At 51.3% G+C, this 15,333-nt stretch overlaps 3 protein-coding genes across 3 annotated transcripts; all 3 read left to right on the plus strand.

Moving 5' to 3' along the window:
* Positions 1–1,127: 1,127 nt before the first annotated feature.
* On the plus strand, positions 1,128–4,753 carry APUU_30310S (putative phosphatidylserine decarboxylase Psd2; the record flags this gene model as incomplete). Its single annotated transcript, XM_041701389.1, has 7 exons — positions 1,128–1,271; positions 1,356–1,400; positions 1,511–1,726; positions 1,785–2,214; positions 2,263–3,714; positions 3,770–4,521; positions 4,592–4,753. 7 exons carry the CDS (start codon positions 1,128–1,130, stop codon positions 4,751–4,753), a joined length of 3,201 nt encoding a protein of 1,066 aa, XP_041554279.1.
* A 930-nt stretch (positions 4,754–5,683) lies between these two features.
* Positions 5,684–7,635, plus strand: APUU_30311S (Mis12-Mtw1 family protein; the record flags this gene model as incomplete). The annotated part of the gene is made up of 5 exons (XM_041701390.1): positions 5,684–5,903; positions 5,983–6,558; positions 6,612–6,779; positions 6,830–6,998; positions 7,050–7,635. The coding sequence occupies 5 exons, from the start codon at positions 5,684–5,686 to the stop codon at positions 7,633–7,635; spliced, it is 1,719 nt and encodes a 572-aa protein (XP_041554280.1).
* A 4,014-nt stretch (positions 7,636–11,649) lies between these two features.
* On the plus strand, positions 11,650–14,909 carry APUU_30312S (uncharacterized protein; the record flags this gene model as incomplete). The annotated part of the gene is made up of 2 exons (XM_041701391.1): positions 11,650–14,257; positions 14,899–14,909. The coding sequence occupies 2 exons, from the start codon at positions 11,650–11,652 to the stop codon at positions 14,907–14,909; spliced, it is 2,619 nt and encodes an 872-aa protein (XP_041554281.1).
* Positions 14,910–15,333: the final 424 nt, after the last annotated feature.

Here is a 15,333-nt window from a genome sequence, read left to right on the forward strand (position 1 = left end):
GATCCTAGTTTTACAGGATACACACTCTAAAGCATGGCAAACCATGCAAGTTGGGCCCTAGGCTGGGCCTAACCGCATTGCGGGACTGTGCACTCTATTATTGCCACGAAGCCACGGTTGACAGTTCCCCGCCGGTAGAAGCGCAGCGGATGAGGGGCTGTCAGTTGCGGGATTTTCATGCGGAGAGACTGGGAGTCGTCCAGCTGCAGGCTCTTGGATGGAAGAGATTGCTACCCCGTGAGGGCCAGGTTACTCTGCAGTCTGCACCATGTCCCTAGCCACAGAGACTGTCTCGGCATACTAGGCAGCCACTTCTTGCACCCAAGAAGTCGGTGGCAGTGAGCACCGAGCAGTTGCCCTCTGGTGGGGTTATTGGTGGATCTGCGCCCTGTCTGGCCCTTGTCTAGCCTCATCGCGTCTTGTTGAATCCTGTTCCATGCCCATATCAGACGCAACTATAGACAATTTGATACCGCTGTTGGGGCTTGAGTAGGTGTGGTGATAGGGCAAGCAGGAATCCTCGCTGCCCCCAGGCGATGTCAAACCCTCACACTCCGTGGGTAGCAAGAGTACGTACTGTAATTGAAGACTAGCTTACTGTCTCATGGACGGACCCCACATCAGCCATGTCATTAGGGAGACTAAGCTATTCTTCCTATTATTATTCACACTCTGCTCTTCCTTCCACTTCGATCCGCTGCCGCATCTCTCCCAATCTCAATCCGCCTGCTTCCGTCTCCTCTAGATTCCTAATTCCCTCCGCTTGTAAACTGTTAAGTCCATTGTAATCGCAACGACCTCCTTCCTCGTTCTGGTCTACCCTGCAGTGACCCCATTCCGTGGACGTACTGGATCGACTCGGGCAGATCTGAGATCGACCCGTATTCAGCGAACAAGCCAAGGCAATCGCTTCGCAAGCCCGCGACACCTGTCCGTCGCTGGAAGCGCCCCCAGCTCGCACGCACAGGCCAATCCCTTCGATAATTTCCCTCAATTATATTCGCCGATCTCCTTTTCCCTCTATCCATACCCCAGAATTTCCTTTCAAGTTCTGTCCGGCTCCGTGGTTGACGCGTTTCTTCCGCGGTCGCCTTCTGCTTCTCCCCCCGCACTCTCCGAATAACATCATGGTGCGGTTACCGCTGCCACAACGTCTCAGCTCTCACCTCAGCACCAGAAGCAATGCTTCTACACCAGGTCAGAGTAGAAGCACGAGTCCCATGAGGTCTCCGGATGTCCGGCCGTTGACCCTCAAAGTTTCTGTCTTGCGGGTAAGCTGAGCCTTTGCTTCAATTGCGTTTCTTGCGCCCCCGACCGTCATTCATTTCGCTGACTCGTATTGTTCATTCGATTAGGGGAGAAATCTTGCCGCCAAAGATCGAGGAGGAACGAGCGATCCCGTAAGCATTCCCCGAGGAAATTGCAATTACCTGCACACCGGAGGGCGGAGGGAGTTCACATTGCACAAGACCATACGACTTGATAAGTTTGCAAGCTGACGACTCTTTAGTATTTGATAGTCACACTCGGGGATGCCAGGCAATCGACGCCTACGATATTCAAGACATTAAATCCAGAATGGAATGTGACGTTTGAGATGCCGGTCGTCGGCGTCCCGTTGCTAGAGTGTATCTGCTGGGACCACGACAGATTCGGCAAAGACTACCTAGGAGAGTTCGATATTGCTTTGGAAGATATATTTACGAACGGGGATACCCAGCAGCAGGTGCGTACCCGCTGCCTCCCTGCACCTCTTGGAGACATGAGCTCATTGTTATCAACAGCCGAGATGGTATACTCTCACGTCGAATCGGAAATCCGGCAAAAGGAAGGATAGCAACGTCTCCGGTGAAATCCTGTTACAATTCTCGCTATTTGACCCAGTGGACCCTGCGACTCCGCCGACGGATATATACCATAGGTTCAAGGCCTTAGTTTCCAGCGGTGACGAGGACGATTACTTCCCCTCAGTATCTTCGTCTGCTATCGCTGAGGAAACTGGGGAGCGAGATGATGAGGAAACGTCAGATGAAACTGATGATCCAACGAAACCGGAGGTGGTTGAAAAGCGCAGGAAAAGACTGCGCCTGAAGCGCTTGAAACGCAAGTCTTTGGCAGCCAGAGCGTATCAGTTCTCTGGCGTCGGCAATGGCGTGCAGGGTATTGTATTCATGGAGATTGTCAGGGTCACTGACCTTCCACCTGAGCGAAATGGTATGATTATTGTTGATCCAGGTGACCCGCAGAAGCTGATTATTACAGTAACTCGAACATCATTCGATATGGACCCCTTCGTTGTGACTTCACTTGGTCGCAAAACGCTCCGAACTCCAGTCATACGTCACAACCTAAACCCGGTATACCACGAGAAGATGGTCTTCCAAGTCATGAAGCACGAACAAATGTACACAATGAGTTTCACGGTCATGGACCGAGACAAATTCTCAGGAAACGATTTTGTTGCTTCGGCCGGATTCCCGCTGCAAACTCTTATCCAGGCCGCTCCTGAAACTGATCCAGAGACAGGCCTCTACATGCTTTCTGAAGACGAAAACGGATCTCCAGCGAAATCTGATATTAAGATCAGCCCCGCTCCATCGTCAACTAGCCTGTCAAAACAGGGCAATCCGCTCACAAGATCGAGGAGCTCAACCACATCTCTATCGGCGCAGGCACAACCGGAGCCTCCAGCGACCCCTGCATTGATCCTTCCTGATGAAACCACAAGCAGCGGTCTCTCCGACGTTTCCACAGCTGCTAGCCCTGTCACACCAATTGCCTACGAATCAGATGGGCTCAGGCTCTATAAGATCCCTCTAACGTTGAAGAACAAAGAACGATGGGAAGATAAACATTTCCCTGAGTTAATAGTCAAAGCGAAATACATGCCTTACCGTGCATTGCGGCAACAATTCTGGAGGCTGATGTTGAGGCAATACGACGCCGATGACAGCGGTAGCATCGACAAGGTCGAGCTGACTACGATGCTTGATACTCTTGGATCCACGCTGAAGGAGTCAACTATTGATAGTTTCTTCGAGCGCTTTGGCGAGGAGACTGAGTCAAGCGAGCCCGTTGGTTTATCTTTTGATCAAGTTGTAATGTGTCTTGAAGATACGCTTCAGTCGCTCCAGAAAAACTCTCGGGCGATGGGCAAAAGACTCAGCCCAACTACGTCGACAGCCAGCCAGGAAAGCGATGGGCTCAGCGGCGACGAGCTCAATGTCGAGACTAGCTCATCTCTACCAACCAATGCAGATCCCCAGGCTACATCTGTCCCGACAATCCCATCTTCGGAGCTCCCTACCAACGACGAAGAGCTCCATCCCGATGATTTAGGCGACGAGCGTGGAGAGGAACACGTTATCGAAATCCGGGAGTGTCCGCTGTGCCACCAGCCTCGACTTGGAAAACGGTCTGATGCCGATATCATAACACACATAGCAACATGTGCAAGCCAGGATTGGCGGCAAGTAGACAACCTTGTTATGGGTGGCTTCGTTACTTCAAGTCAGGCGCAACGCAAGTGGTACAGTAAAGTTATCACGAAGATCTCTTACGGCGGCTACAAGCTAGGCGCAAACTCCGCCAATATCCTGGTCCAAGATCGTATTACTGGGCAGATTAACGAGGAGCGGATGAGTGTCTACGTCCGACTCGGCATTCGGCTTTTGTACAAGGGCCTCAAGAGTCGAGACATGGAGAAGAAGCGAAGTGAGTCTACCGGTGGTCTTATTTGATGAATCTACGGAGCTAACCATCACTATAGTCCGCAAAATCCTCAAGTCACTCAGCGTCAAGCAGGGTAGAAAGTATGACGACCCAGCTTCTGCGGCGCAGATTCGAGACTTTATCAACTTCCACCAACTTGATATGACAGAAGTTCTGCTGCCTCTGGGTCAATTCAAGAACTTCAATCAGTTCTTCTACCGTGCACTGAAGCCAGACGCCAGGCCTTGTTCTGCTCCCGATGAACCCGGGATCGTTGTTTCCCCCGCTGACTGCCGGTCGGTGGTGTTTGACCGTATCACCGAAGCAACGGGTATCTGGGTCAAGGGACGAGAATTCTCCATCAAAAGACTCCTTGGTGATGCCTACCCCGAAGATGTTTCGCGCTACCAGAATGGAGCTCTGGGCGTTTTCCGACTCGCCCCTCAAGACTACCATCGCTTCCATATCCCCGTAGACGGTGTAATGGGCACTCCGAAAACTATTGAGGGTGAGTACTACACAGTTAACCCCATGGCTATTCGCTCTGCACTCGATGTATACGGCGAGAATGTACGAATTCTGGTCCCGATCGATTCTGTTGCACACGGCCGAGTGATGGTTATCTGCGTTGGTGCAATGATGGTCGGAAGTACGGTTATCACACGACAGGCTGGAGAAAGGGTTTCAAGAGCCGAGGAACTAGGATATTTTAAATTCGGTGGTAGCACGCTTTTGGTTCTCTTTGAAGAAGGAAAGGTCAATTTCGACAAGGATCTCGTTGACAATTCAAGAGAAGCTCTGGAAACTTTGGTAAGTTCCCACCCGATCCCTTGCTGCATCCGACACATGGTTTCTAACTTGAACTCCTTGTTCGTCTCAGGTACGAGTGGGTATGTCTGTGGGCCACAGCCCCGATATCCCCCAGTTTGAGCCGGATCTGCCAAAGAAGGCAGAGGAGGTCAGCGTTGAGGAGATGCAAGCCGCCAAGCGCAGAATCGAAGGCAGCTTGGCTCCTCCAACGCATGCCTCAGGGCTGCAGTAGGCGCAATCTGGACTGACACTGTATGATGGATGATACTTTGTTTAAGCATTACGCATTGTTATTTTTAAGGCGGACCTTTGAGCATACATACTTTTAAGGGCTGGTGAGATGTTCGTGCTCTAACTCAACGTTGAGCGCCTAGCATCCTATTGGTCATGCATACGCACATAGATGAAGATTAGCGTGATGACAGGAATCTATAGATATTGGCTATAACAGTAGATATCATACTTAACACACCGCGTGTCGTTATTCAACGTTTCAAACCGTAGACGTGTTGATACCGGGCCGTCCCTGAAGGGAGAGCTTGGGGAGAGCGACCAGTTCCCAAAACAGACTAGTGCGGTCCCCACGCGCCACGACCGACCAAAACAACCGCGTGCTGCGGCCTTGCAAACCAAACCCCCCAACGCCAAACGCCAACGTCTAGATCGGTGCGCAGCAGCGCAAGGAGCGACATTTTGAGGTCTACCCGTACAGGTTCGGATTAATATAGTCGCTCTCAACGTCTCGCCTTCAATTGCGGCTTTACACTCGTGGGTGGACCAAAGCGCGACCGGGATTCGTCGACACACGCTTCCCCGTCCCCCCCGTTGACGAATGGTTAACACTGGCTGCGACCGCGCAACGCGACTTGCATACGGATATCGAAACGACTATCAACTTAGTCTAACGAATCTCTCTCGAATTTGCGATTATTGATTTACAAAGCCAATCCATTGGTTGAGTGACGGCAGCCGATCAGTACACGCAGCTGTCCGGACCGCCAACACAGCATAGCAACGACGGGAAGAAGAATACTCGCGACACGCAATCTCTCTTTTTCGTTTCCACCATCCCGGATTTAGGAACTGTCGAGAAAAGGGGGTATTGTGCCGTGTCTTTTGCCCTTTCTGCCAACAGTTGTGGTTGCCTTGGACCGGTTTTGACATGACCACCACTGTCCTAGCAACCACTACGACTCAGACGAAGCGTCGAGAACCTCTGAGGGTGCTTGATATGGCAACGTCCCAGGCGCGGGCGCGTCCTGCGTCGTCCGCCGCGCCTGGCGGGACCGGTGGAAAAGGTACGGGAAGACGAACGAGATCGAGTATGGATAAACAGGGGAGGAATGATGAGGGTATGAATGGGGATAAGAAGCGCAAGGCTGGTGAGTTTCCAACTGGAGTGTTCGATCGCGTTGGTTGGCGCGATTTTGGGTGCAGTTACTGACTTGTCGCGCGGTGCAGAAATTTACGATGAGGATATAGAAGGGTTTCAGTTCTCGCGCATTACGGATAACAAGAAGCAGAAGGCATCTAAAGAGGCAGAGAAGCCAGATCTTCCAGCTCCTGAAGAGCCAGCGCCGCAGCCCTCGCCAAGGAGAGGTCGACCGCCGAAGAAGAAGGTGGAGCAGAAACCGAGCAACGTGACAGAAACGAAGAAGGATTCTGAAGGAGCGGTGAAAAGGAAAACGCGAGGAAGCGCTAGGACCGCTCCGGAGCCAGAACCACAACCTCAACCCCAGACCGAACGAAGTACACGCGCAACGCGAAAGCGAGACGAGGGGGAGCAGGTTACTGTGGAGAAGAAGCGAAAGAAAGGCCGGCCGAGCAAATCCCATGAGGAGCAGCCTAATGGATTTGTGTCACCAGAGGCACCGCCGGCGGGGACGGCTACTATTGCGCTACCCATGGCGGACACCCCGGTCATACAGAGGAACCGAGAGATGAGGGGGAAGAAGTCAGGGAAGGGGAGCCGGCGCAGTAGTCTCAGCATGCGGGGGCGAAGGGCCAGCTCATTAATTGATTCTGGCGCATCAAACGGTGAGAAAGCCCGCGTGTGTTATTGAAATAACACTCAACTGACTGCATATCAGCATTGCCTCACAAGAAAGTGGACACGGCGGAATTTTATAAACACATTGCTGCGGACGGCTTAGTGGAGCCAAGGCGGATGAGACAGCTTCTGATATGGTGCGGAACACGAGCAATGGGGGATAAGCCATCGGGCTCCCGTTCAGGGGATGAGAGCGCTCGATTAGCAGGTACGGTTAGAACTAGGCAGGTTTGAGGTTTAATTACTGACTGCATCTAGCGCGTGTGATCCAAGAAGAACTCCTCAAGGAATTTGGGAGTAATTCGGAACTCTCCAATTGGTTTTCGCGGGAGGATACGACACCCCCGACGGTTGTCGTGAAGAAGGCAAACCCGAAGAACGTACAAAATCAGGAGAAGATCCAGGAGTTGGAAGAGCAAATACAAAAGTGAGATATTTTGCGCTGGGCTGTATTACGGGCGATACTAACAGGTTTTAGGCTGCAAAAAGAGCGGCATGCTCTGAATGCGTTACTACGACCTCCCTCAATTCCGAGGGTCAAGCCCGTGCAAAAACAGATGCCGAATGGTCAAGCAGAGAATCCTCCGTTAGAAACGGAGAAAACAACACACTCCGCCCCCGAAAACATCGATCTACCAGCATTAGACCCCTCCCAGCAGCGCATACTAGCGTCTATAGACCCAGAGGCAGCAAAGCGATACCAAGAAACACAACCCCAATCCGAGCAAAGACCAGAAACTACAAATCTTCCTCCAGTGACCCCCTCGAGCATATCCACACGCCTCTCGCGATTAACGAGCCGGCTAGCACCAACACTCGACTCCTTCGCAGCGGGAATTCACGACATCGAACTCTACCGCGCCATGTCAGACGCCGTTTCAGCACGGACATTACATATCTGCGCGGAGCGACTCGAGGAGCGAGATGCACGGAACGCACTCCGGCGACTTGCCATTGCGGGGGAAGAAGGAGAGAGCGAAGAAAAGGACGTCGCTCTCCGACCAAGACCAAAGGAAGACCTAGGCCCAATTCTGGGGGCTTTAAGTCGGGTGGAGAGGCGGTGACCTCTCCTACCCCCGTTCATTTTCGATTTTCTACACCTTGTTTTCGTTTTCGTTTACCGGTCTCACCTACCGCATGGCCGGGAGTTTGGGTTGGGTTGGTTTGGTTCAATCTTCTGTTCTGTTCTAGGCATATGCAAGCAAAGCAATGGAGTTGGGGAGTTGTACTGCCCTGTTGTTATGTATGATGAGGTAGGAACCGGATTGAGTTGGATTGGATTGTATGGGATGCTACTGATAGTTAGCTGAGCTAATGGACCTTATACAAGTATATTTGCTTCTTGGCTGGGTTTGCACGGTGTATGACCTGAGTATATGCATATAGTTACCTAGAAGAGTAACATCTAAGAGACTATTAGGGCTGTGGAGCTCGGCACAGCACGGGTAAGCTTTCCGGATTCTGAATGGACTGCATTATAGCATAAGCTCTTAGGCGAGAGGCGAAGAAAACCTCGACTGTCAGCGTGATATACTGTCGTACAATGGGCCTAAAGTTCTGGTGGTGTACTGAGTACCCCGTGGGTAAGCCTGAACCGAAGCTCGAATTGTGGGTGCTGGATTCTAGGAGCTGAGATAGTAGAATTATACGAAGAACTTCTCAAGTTTTCGGGATTCCTTCGGGTTAGGTATACTTTCATAACATCATAGACTCAGAATTGCTGGAGTAACTATAGGCACATCGCCACATTATACCGAGTGAACTGGTATCTACTAAATTTGTCGGATCCAAGTCCCGCCTATCATTGTGAATGTAGATGTGCAAATCCAGGCTAAGGAAGCAAGGGGAAAGGCAGGACACCTGATACTTAGTTGTCCAAACAAGGTTTTTGTCTCTATTCATATTTCACTTTCTTATGATAACTTCCATATAGTGTGAGTGGGGGTAGATGGCGATTTAACTGAGGGGCTCAGAGTCAGTCTTCCTAGCAATGACAGTGACCGAGTCATCTGAATGTACTACAGTCTTGTTGGGAAGGAGCGACTAAGGTGCCTGCCCAGTCACTGCCTCCCCCGTTTTTTATCCAACCTGAATGCTCTGAATCATGAACCTCACCTCCGGCATCATGTTACCAAAACAGTTCTGTCGTGGAATGGCAACTGATCCAATATTCATCATCTACGGACTAAGCAATCCAGCTGGTTGTCTCATGGGCCCTAGAAGCTTCCCGATCTGAGGATCTCGACCTACGATGGACCCGGCTTTGGACACGCGGTAGATCACTCGACTCCTTTCTCCCCGATGCCAAGTTCCAGTTTCTGACATTCTGTATATTGAAGTTTCTCACCGGAAATCCCAGGAAATGAAATAATCCGAGCGTCCCGACTATGAGCCTCGTGAAAATCGATGGTCTCTGCTGCATCCCTGAAAGAGAGCTGAGTCAAGTCAAGTAAGCTCGAATAAGCTCGGATCCACCAGGAACTCCGGCTCATTATCAGGAAGGATATTTTCCGAACGCTAGCCAGAATCCTTGGTAGGCGTCGAGTCAATAAGAATCCAGATATTGCCGACCAGTCCACCCAGCCTGGCGCAGTGCTTGGCGACTTCTTCGGTATCCACTAATACAGCAGCTGAACGGAAGCATACTTGATCCCTTTTACCTCTCGTGCTCTCCCCTCTCTGCCCCCTCTCTTGTAGCACTCCAGCAGCACCTATGGCAGGAGCCACACACCCGGCGGGTCGGCATGGATTGGTTCCGCGGTTAGGTAGGTAGCACAGGCAAAGTGTAGCGGATTCCTAATGTCTCGCAGTCTCGCCGTGTCCACCGTTGACTGTGGTTTCCCGCTCATGCTTATTAAAGACTGGTCCCTGCGTCTCGGCGGAGTGTGGACGGGCATCCTCGGCCAAGGGCGCTGCAGCGGGCATGATTGGAGGTGTGGGCTGAGCGGGATCCGTGATTGGGGTGGTACAGTTTGAGGAGGGAAGGGGTAAAAGGGAGTGATCATGAATAGCCGTTGAGGTTGTTGTGATTAACTACGTGAGGTGTTGTTGTGATGCTGTATAATTGCCCCGGATAAGGGAGGTCATCTGTGTCACAACGGCAGCCGCGCAATTTTGTTTTTGTTGTTTTTTGTGTGGTCACTGCCATGCGAGGTCTTGACATCATGTCAAGAGAATTCTGGATACTTCTGGACAGTGGTTGTTATGATGTAAGTTTCTATCCTTTGTCTTGGACAGGGTTGATGCTCGGACTTACTCCTATCTCTCTGATGGAACCGATGTGGGTCAACTCCCTGTCTATCACGTCAATCACTCAACCACTCAGTCACGTCAACCATGGACTTCTTTTTCAGTCCTCTAGATCCGCCCGATTCGAGCCATGTCCGACCGGAGACTGTGCTGGAAATTGGTCTGAAAACGCCAAGGGCTGTTGGTTTCTAAGCCGGCAGCTGTGTAGGTTGCTTGAGAGCGAGAGACACGGCAAAGTATATATCGACCCTGGGGACATTTAACGGCCAAGCGTTGCAGACTTTAAGCGAGAGACCACCAACCCGTATAGCTAAAGGAGGCTACTATTTATTTTCGATCGTCAGGGACGTGGTACGCAGCTGCCAGCAGGAGTTGGACTCGTAAGCCCGCAGGCAGCGTTTCCTACTGGAAGCAGTAGTAGGCATCCACGTACTTTTGCTCAAGACGTTCTTCATATCAGTTCCACCCTCGTTCGAGCCGTTCTAGACTACTGCAAACTCCTCTGTTGACTGTCCAAGATCCACTTCGGTTTGCCGCTGAAAGCCTGAACATGTTCTCTAGTCTTGCCGGTGCCACCGCGTCCAAGGCCCGTGGAACCAGTTTGGATCTCTTTACTTTAGCTCACTGCCTGTGATTATTATTTCACGTTTATTATTCCTATTTCCTGAACGACCAAGGGGATTTTCACTTGCCATTGTGCATTATGGATCCAGAGCTTGCTGGTCTAGAAAGGCCTGGACAATTGCTTCCAATGCAGGCTCTGGGGCTGCTGATTCATTATTCTTCGCACTCTGGACCAACGATTGCTAATTGCCCTTTCTCCTGTCTCTGGTCTTGGCCTGGTGGTTTCCTCTCGGCTTCACTCTCTGGTTCTGGTGACTTATGTGGCAAACCTTCTGCCTGGTCTGATACAAAACATCTCGTCCTCTTCCGCCCCTCGTGTCAGAGACTGGCCTTTGAGTCTCAGAGTGCCCAAAACAGAAGCAGAACCTGCTGCAGACACACCTATATTCATCATCGGTCCACCGAGGCAAAGTGTTGCTACACAAGATCGCGCACCTTCGTTTCTTCATATGATCAGCGCGCGTTGTGTGCTTCGATCCTGTCATTGGACCTGCCGCTGTCTCTATCCGGAGCCGTTTAATCGCTGACTCGGCGTCTTTTGTTTATCATAAGCCTACTAAGATCTAATCCGTGCTTGCTCCTCCAGTTGTGGTCGAACCCTCGGCGGCGTCCAGTGCTGCCATCACCTCCGCTTTCGGCATCAACCCCAGGAGACAGGGTTTGGATTCTGATATTTGTTTCCCCTCCACCTCTAGACATCTTTTAATACCTCTCTACTTGGATTCTTCGCTGCTTCTTATCGTGGACGGTCTGTCCTCTTTATTTCCTGCCTCTTTGCCGCCACTTGAGTCTGGACTATGTATCTGTGACGTATATCCATTCCTTGAAGCGGGCCCTTTACCCCTTCCAACCCACCTGTCCGACTTTCCGACGCTCTCCTCCATCGTTATTTGAGCGAGGGGGATTAAGGTATACAGCTCGTGCCTCTATCACCGTTGGTTGATCATCTCGTGGTGCATACCTCCAGGTTCGTTGAAACTTAGTTGCGACTCTAACATGCTCTGGCCCCAAACCGCCCCGATCCGATCTAGTTGTCTAACCTATTTGCTATGCAGATTCAATCAAGAACTACAAACACCACATGGGCCGCTCACAAAGGCAACCAGAGAAATAGAAATAGAAAAAGAAGTAGGAACGCGAGGTTACACAGGCCTCAGCATCCCGTTTTGAAAAGCACGCTGCGTCAGTCCGTAAGGGAAGGAACAATGGCCGGTGGTTATTTTGATCTTCCTATATCTTCGTCTTCCCGACGCTCGAGCCTCACTGATCTATCTGGAGGAGATCGCCCGTCTCCTCCTGGGCCGCGCGTATCTCCTCTGGAGGCTTCCAATGAGGGATCGCCGGAAAGGTCGGTACAAGACCCCAGCGGAGCTCAGGCCAGGCAGCGGAATGCAGGCATTCTGAAAAACGCCAACCGGGTCAAGTTCACAGTCAGCGAGGCGGGGATGGGCTTGAGCCCGGTCCTATCACCCACGTCACAGCAGCGAGTGGATGGAAGGGGCGCGACTCTACCGCAGAAACCTGTACCTGCTGCTGGCATTCCGTCTGCTGAGCGAGGAGCACCTGGTCCCCACTCGTTTCCATTTGGGGATATCAGCTCCAGCTTTCTTGCTGGCAGCCCAGCTCACTCCAGGGATAGCTCCCCCGGAATTGCTGCATCTGATGAAGTCAGTCATGAGAAGGGCAAAGCAATCCACTCGGCGTTCTCTGCGCAGGAGCGAGCCCAGAAATTGGCCTCTCATTTGGGACGTCCCACTAAGTCTCCCAATCTGAGCCCGTGGCCAAGTCTGCCGTCATCTGTTGCATCGACTCCCACCGAGGCTTCACAGCCCATCGAGGACCGTGATGACATTCCTATGATTCGTCTCTCTGAGAAACAATTCGATTTCTTCCCCGACGGAGACGACGACCACTACGGCTTGGTAGATGGACAACCACAAAATCGTTCCTCTGAAGCTCACCAGCTTGTCCAACAGATGGCTCGCAGAGACTTTAACCTATTGGGCCGCATTCGTGCCCACTCCCCCGGCCTGCGTTCTGGCCAGGCCACTCCTATTGAGGAGCGGGACCCCGACGCTTACGTCCAGCGCCCTACCCACTACCGTGGGGGTATACTCTCCTCTCTCCTGAAGCTCTACGAGCAACCGATACCAAACGCCTCCCGTGGCCGGTATGGCCACTCCCGCCAGAGCAGTTCTGGCGATATGAGCGGCCGCGGCCTATCCCCGGACCCATCCTGGCGTTCCCCCCAGAAGCCCAGGAAGTGGTATGAAAAATCCCCGAACCAGTCCAACACGTCCCTATCTGGCTCTACGGCCAAGAACTCGATTGGATCACCGTTAGGGATGCTCAAACGCGCACGCAGCAGCGGGGCTATCTCTGGGATGCCCAAGCGGATGGGGAAACCTGGGCTGGAGGATGAGATCCGCATTACTATCCATATTGCCGAGTTACTCTCGCGTCAACGATACCTTATCATCCTTTGCAAAGCCCTAATGAAATTTGGCGCCCCGACCCACCGATTGGAGGAATATATGAAAATGACAGCTCGTGTACTAGAGATAAACGCCAACTTTTTGTATCTACCGGGCTGTATGATCATCTCTTTTGACGACGTCTCGACCCACACCACAGAGGTCAAGCTTGTTCGCGTGAACCAAGGGGTTGACCTGGGGAAACTATCTGACGCACATACTGTCTACAAGGAAGTTATACATGACGTGATCGGGGTTGAGGAGGCTATGCAACGGCTGGTTAAGCTGGTGCAAAAGGACAACAAGTACCCAATCTGGCTTCTCATCCTTTTCCACGGATTAGCCAGTGCGTCCGTTGGACCTTTCGCATTTGGGGCCCGGCCAATTGATTTGCCCATTGCTTTTCTTCTTGGGTGTCTCTTGGGAATTCTACAGCTTGTCTTGTCTCCTCGATCACACCTCTACTCCAACGTCTTTGAAATATCTGCTGCTGTCTTAACATCATTCCTGGCCCGGGCATTTGGTAGCATCCCCTACAAAGACGGCTATCTATTCTGCTTCTCAGCCCTGGCTCAATCTTCCATCGCGCTAATCCTTCCCGGCTACCTTGTACTCTGCGCCAGCCTGGAGCTCCAGTCACGCAGCATGGTGGCCGGTTCCGTCCGTATGGTCTATGCTATCATTTACTCCCTCTTCCTAGCCTTCGGGATCACAATTGGCACCGCTGTCTATGGGCTTTTGGACCCCAATGCCTCCTCCGAGTACACCTGCCCCGCAGGACCCGTCCACAATCCATATCTCCGACGTTTCCCCTTCGTCATCGCCTTCACCTTCTGCCTCGCGGCTGTCAATCAAGCGAAATGGAAACAGATTCCTGTGATGCTCATAATCTCCTTCGCAGGCTACGTCACAAACTTCTTCGCCGCGAAACGCTTCGCCTCGAGCATACAAGTTTCCAGCGCACTTGGCGCCTTTGTTGTTGGTGTCCTCGCAAACCTCTACAGTCGTATTCGCCATGGATTAGCCGCCGCAGCCATGCTACCTGCCATCTTTGTTCTCGTGCCTTCCGGTCTAGCAGCCAGCGGATCCTTGGTTTCTGGAATTGCTTCGGCTGGGCAAATAACCTCGGGGCAATCCCTCTTCTCTCCTGCCAGCAATGGCACTCAGAGCTTCGTCGATGCCGCTGTGAACATGACCTCCAGCGGTAACAACCCATTCCAGGGTGTCGTCTTCGACATCGGGTACGGGATGGTGCAGGTTGCAATCGGGTTCACGGTTGGGCTGTTCCTTGCCGCCTTGGTTGTTTACCCGCTTGGGAAAAAACGCAGCGGTCTCTTCAGTTTTTAAACTGTCAACCACATACCTACCATATTTCCTGATGATGCCTCACCTGCTATCTTTTATCTCAATCTGTTCGTCTTCACCCTTGTATTTCTTATCTCGAACGAAGCGGTCCGCCTACTGTGTCATGTCATTTAGCGAGCGTGCTCTGGGTTTCTTTCCATGCCGTCGTTTACTTGTCTGGTCTCGCCCATTTTATCTGCTGAAAACGCACAACACACTCGCAATCGCATCACTCGGAGTTCTTACGGGATCAATACGTTTTGCAATCGTCGATATCGTTCTTTAAATTAAAATTTCCCCTTCGCTGGTTTTCTCTTTCGTTTCGGAGCTGGGCTCTTTTTCTTATTACGTTCACTCGTTTGCTCTTTAGCTATCTACCTTACTGCGCTGCCCTTTGTGGCGGTATATTATACTCATACCCCCCAAGCCATCTCCGGTATCTCGTTGTATATGTGTATCTATTATATCTATATCTATACGTCTATCTGTATCTTATAAATGTGGCCCCCTCTCTATGTATCAGTATATGTATAATACATCGACTTGATCGCAGTGGAGCAATTAAAATTTATTTGCGCTTGTTATTTTGTCTTATTTGATCAAATACACTTTCTGTTGATAAATATACATGTACAGGTACGATATAATTAAATTGTTACACGTTTACATCTGATAAGATGGATATATAAGCCCAGTTTTCCATTAAAAGTCTACCAAACCTTATGTATAAAGGGTTGGTTGGGTTTCAACAAGCCCTAATTTTAAGATGAGGTTCATTTATCAACCGCCTGCACTGCGCATATTCGGGACTAAACACGTGACTATATCCCGCCCAGCCAATCAAATGAACCACATCCGCGCACTTGAAAAATCTTCCAACTGCTCTGCTTCTGCGGAATGGCGCAGTGGAGACTATCTAGAATGCAAAAAGAGCAAAAAATGAAGCCCAACGCGGGGCTCGAACCCGCAGCCTTGAGATTAAGAGTCTCACGCTCTACCGATTGAGCTAGCCAGGCTAGTTCATATCTACCATGCACATTCTTTGGTCTCTTGCTGCTATGCCGGGAATTG

This window comes from Aspergillus puulaauensis, chromosome 3 (assembly GCF_016861865.1).
Source record: "Aspergillus puulaauensis MK2 DNA, chromosome 3, nearly complete sequence".
Taxonomy (NCBI): Eukaryota; Fungi; Ascomycota; class Eurotiomycetes; order Eurotiales; family Aspergillaceae; genus Aspergillus; species Aspergillus puulaauensis.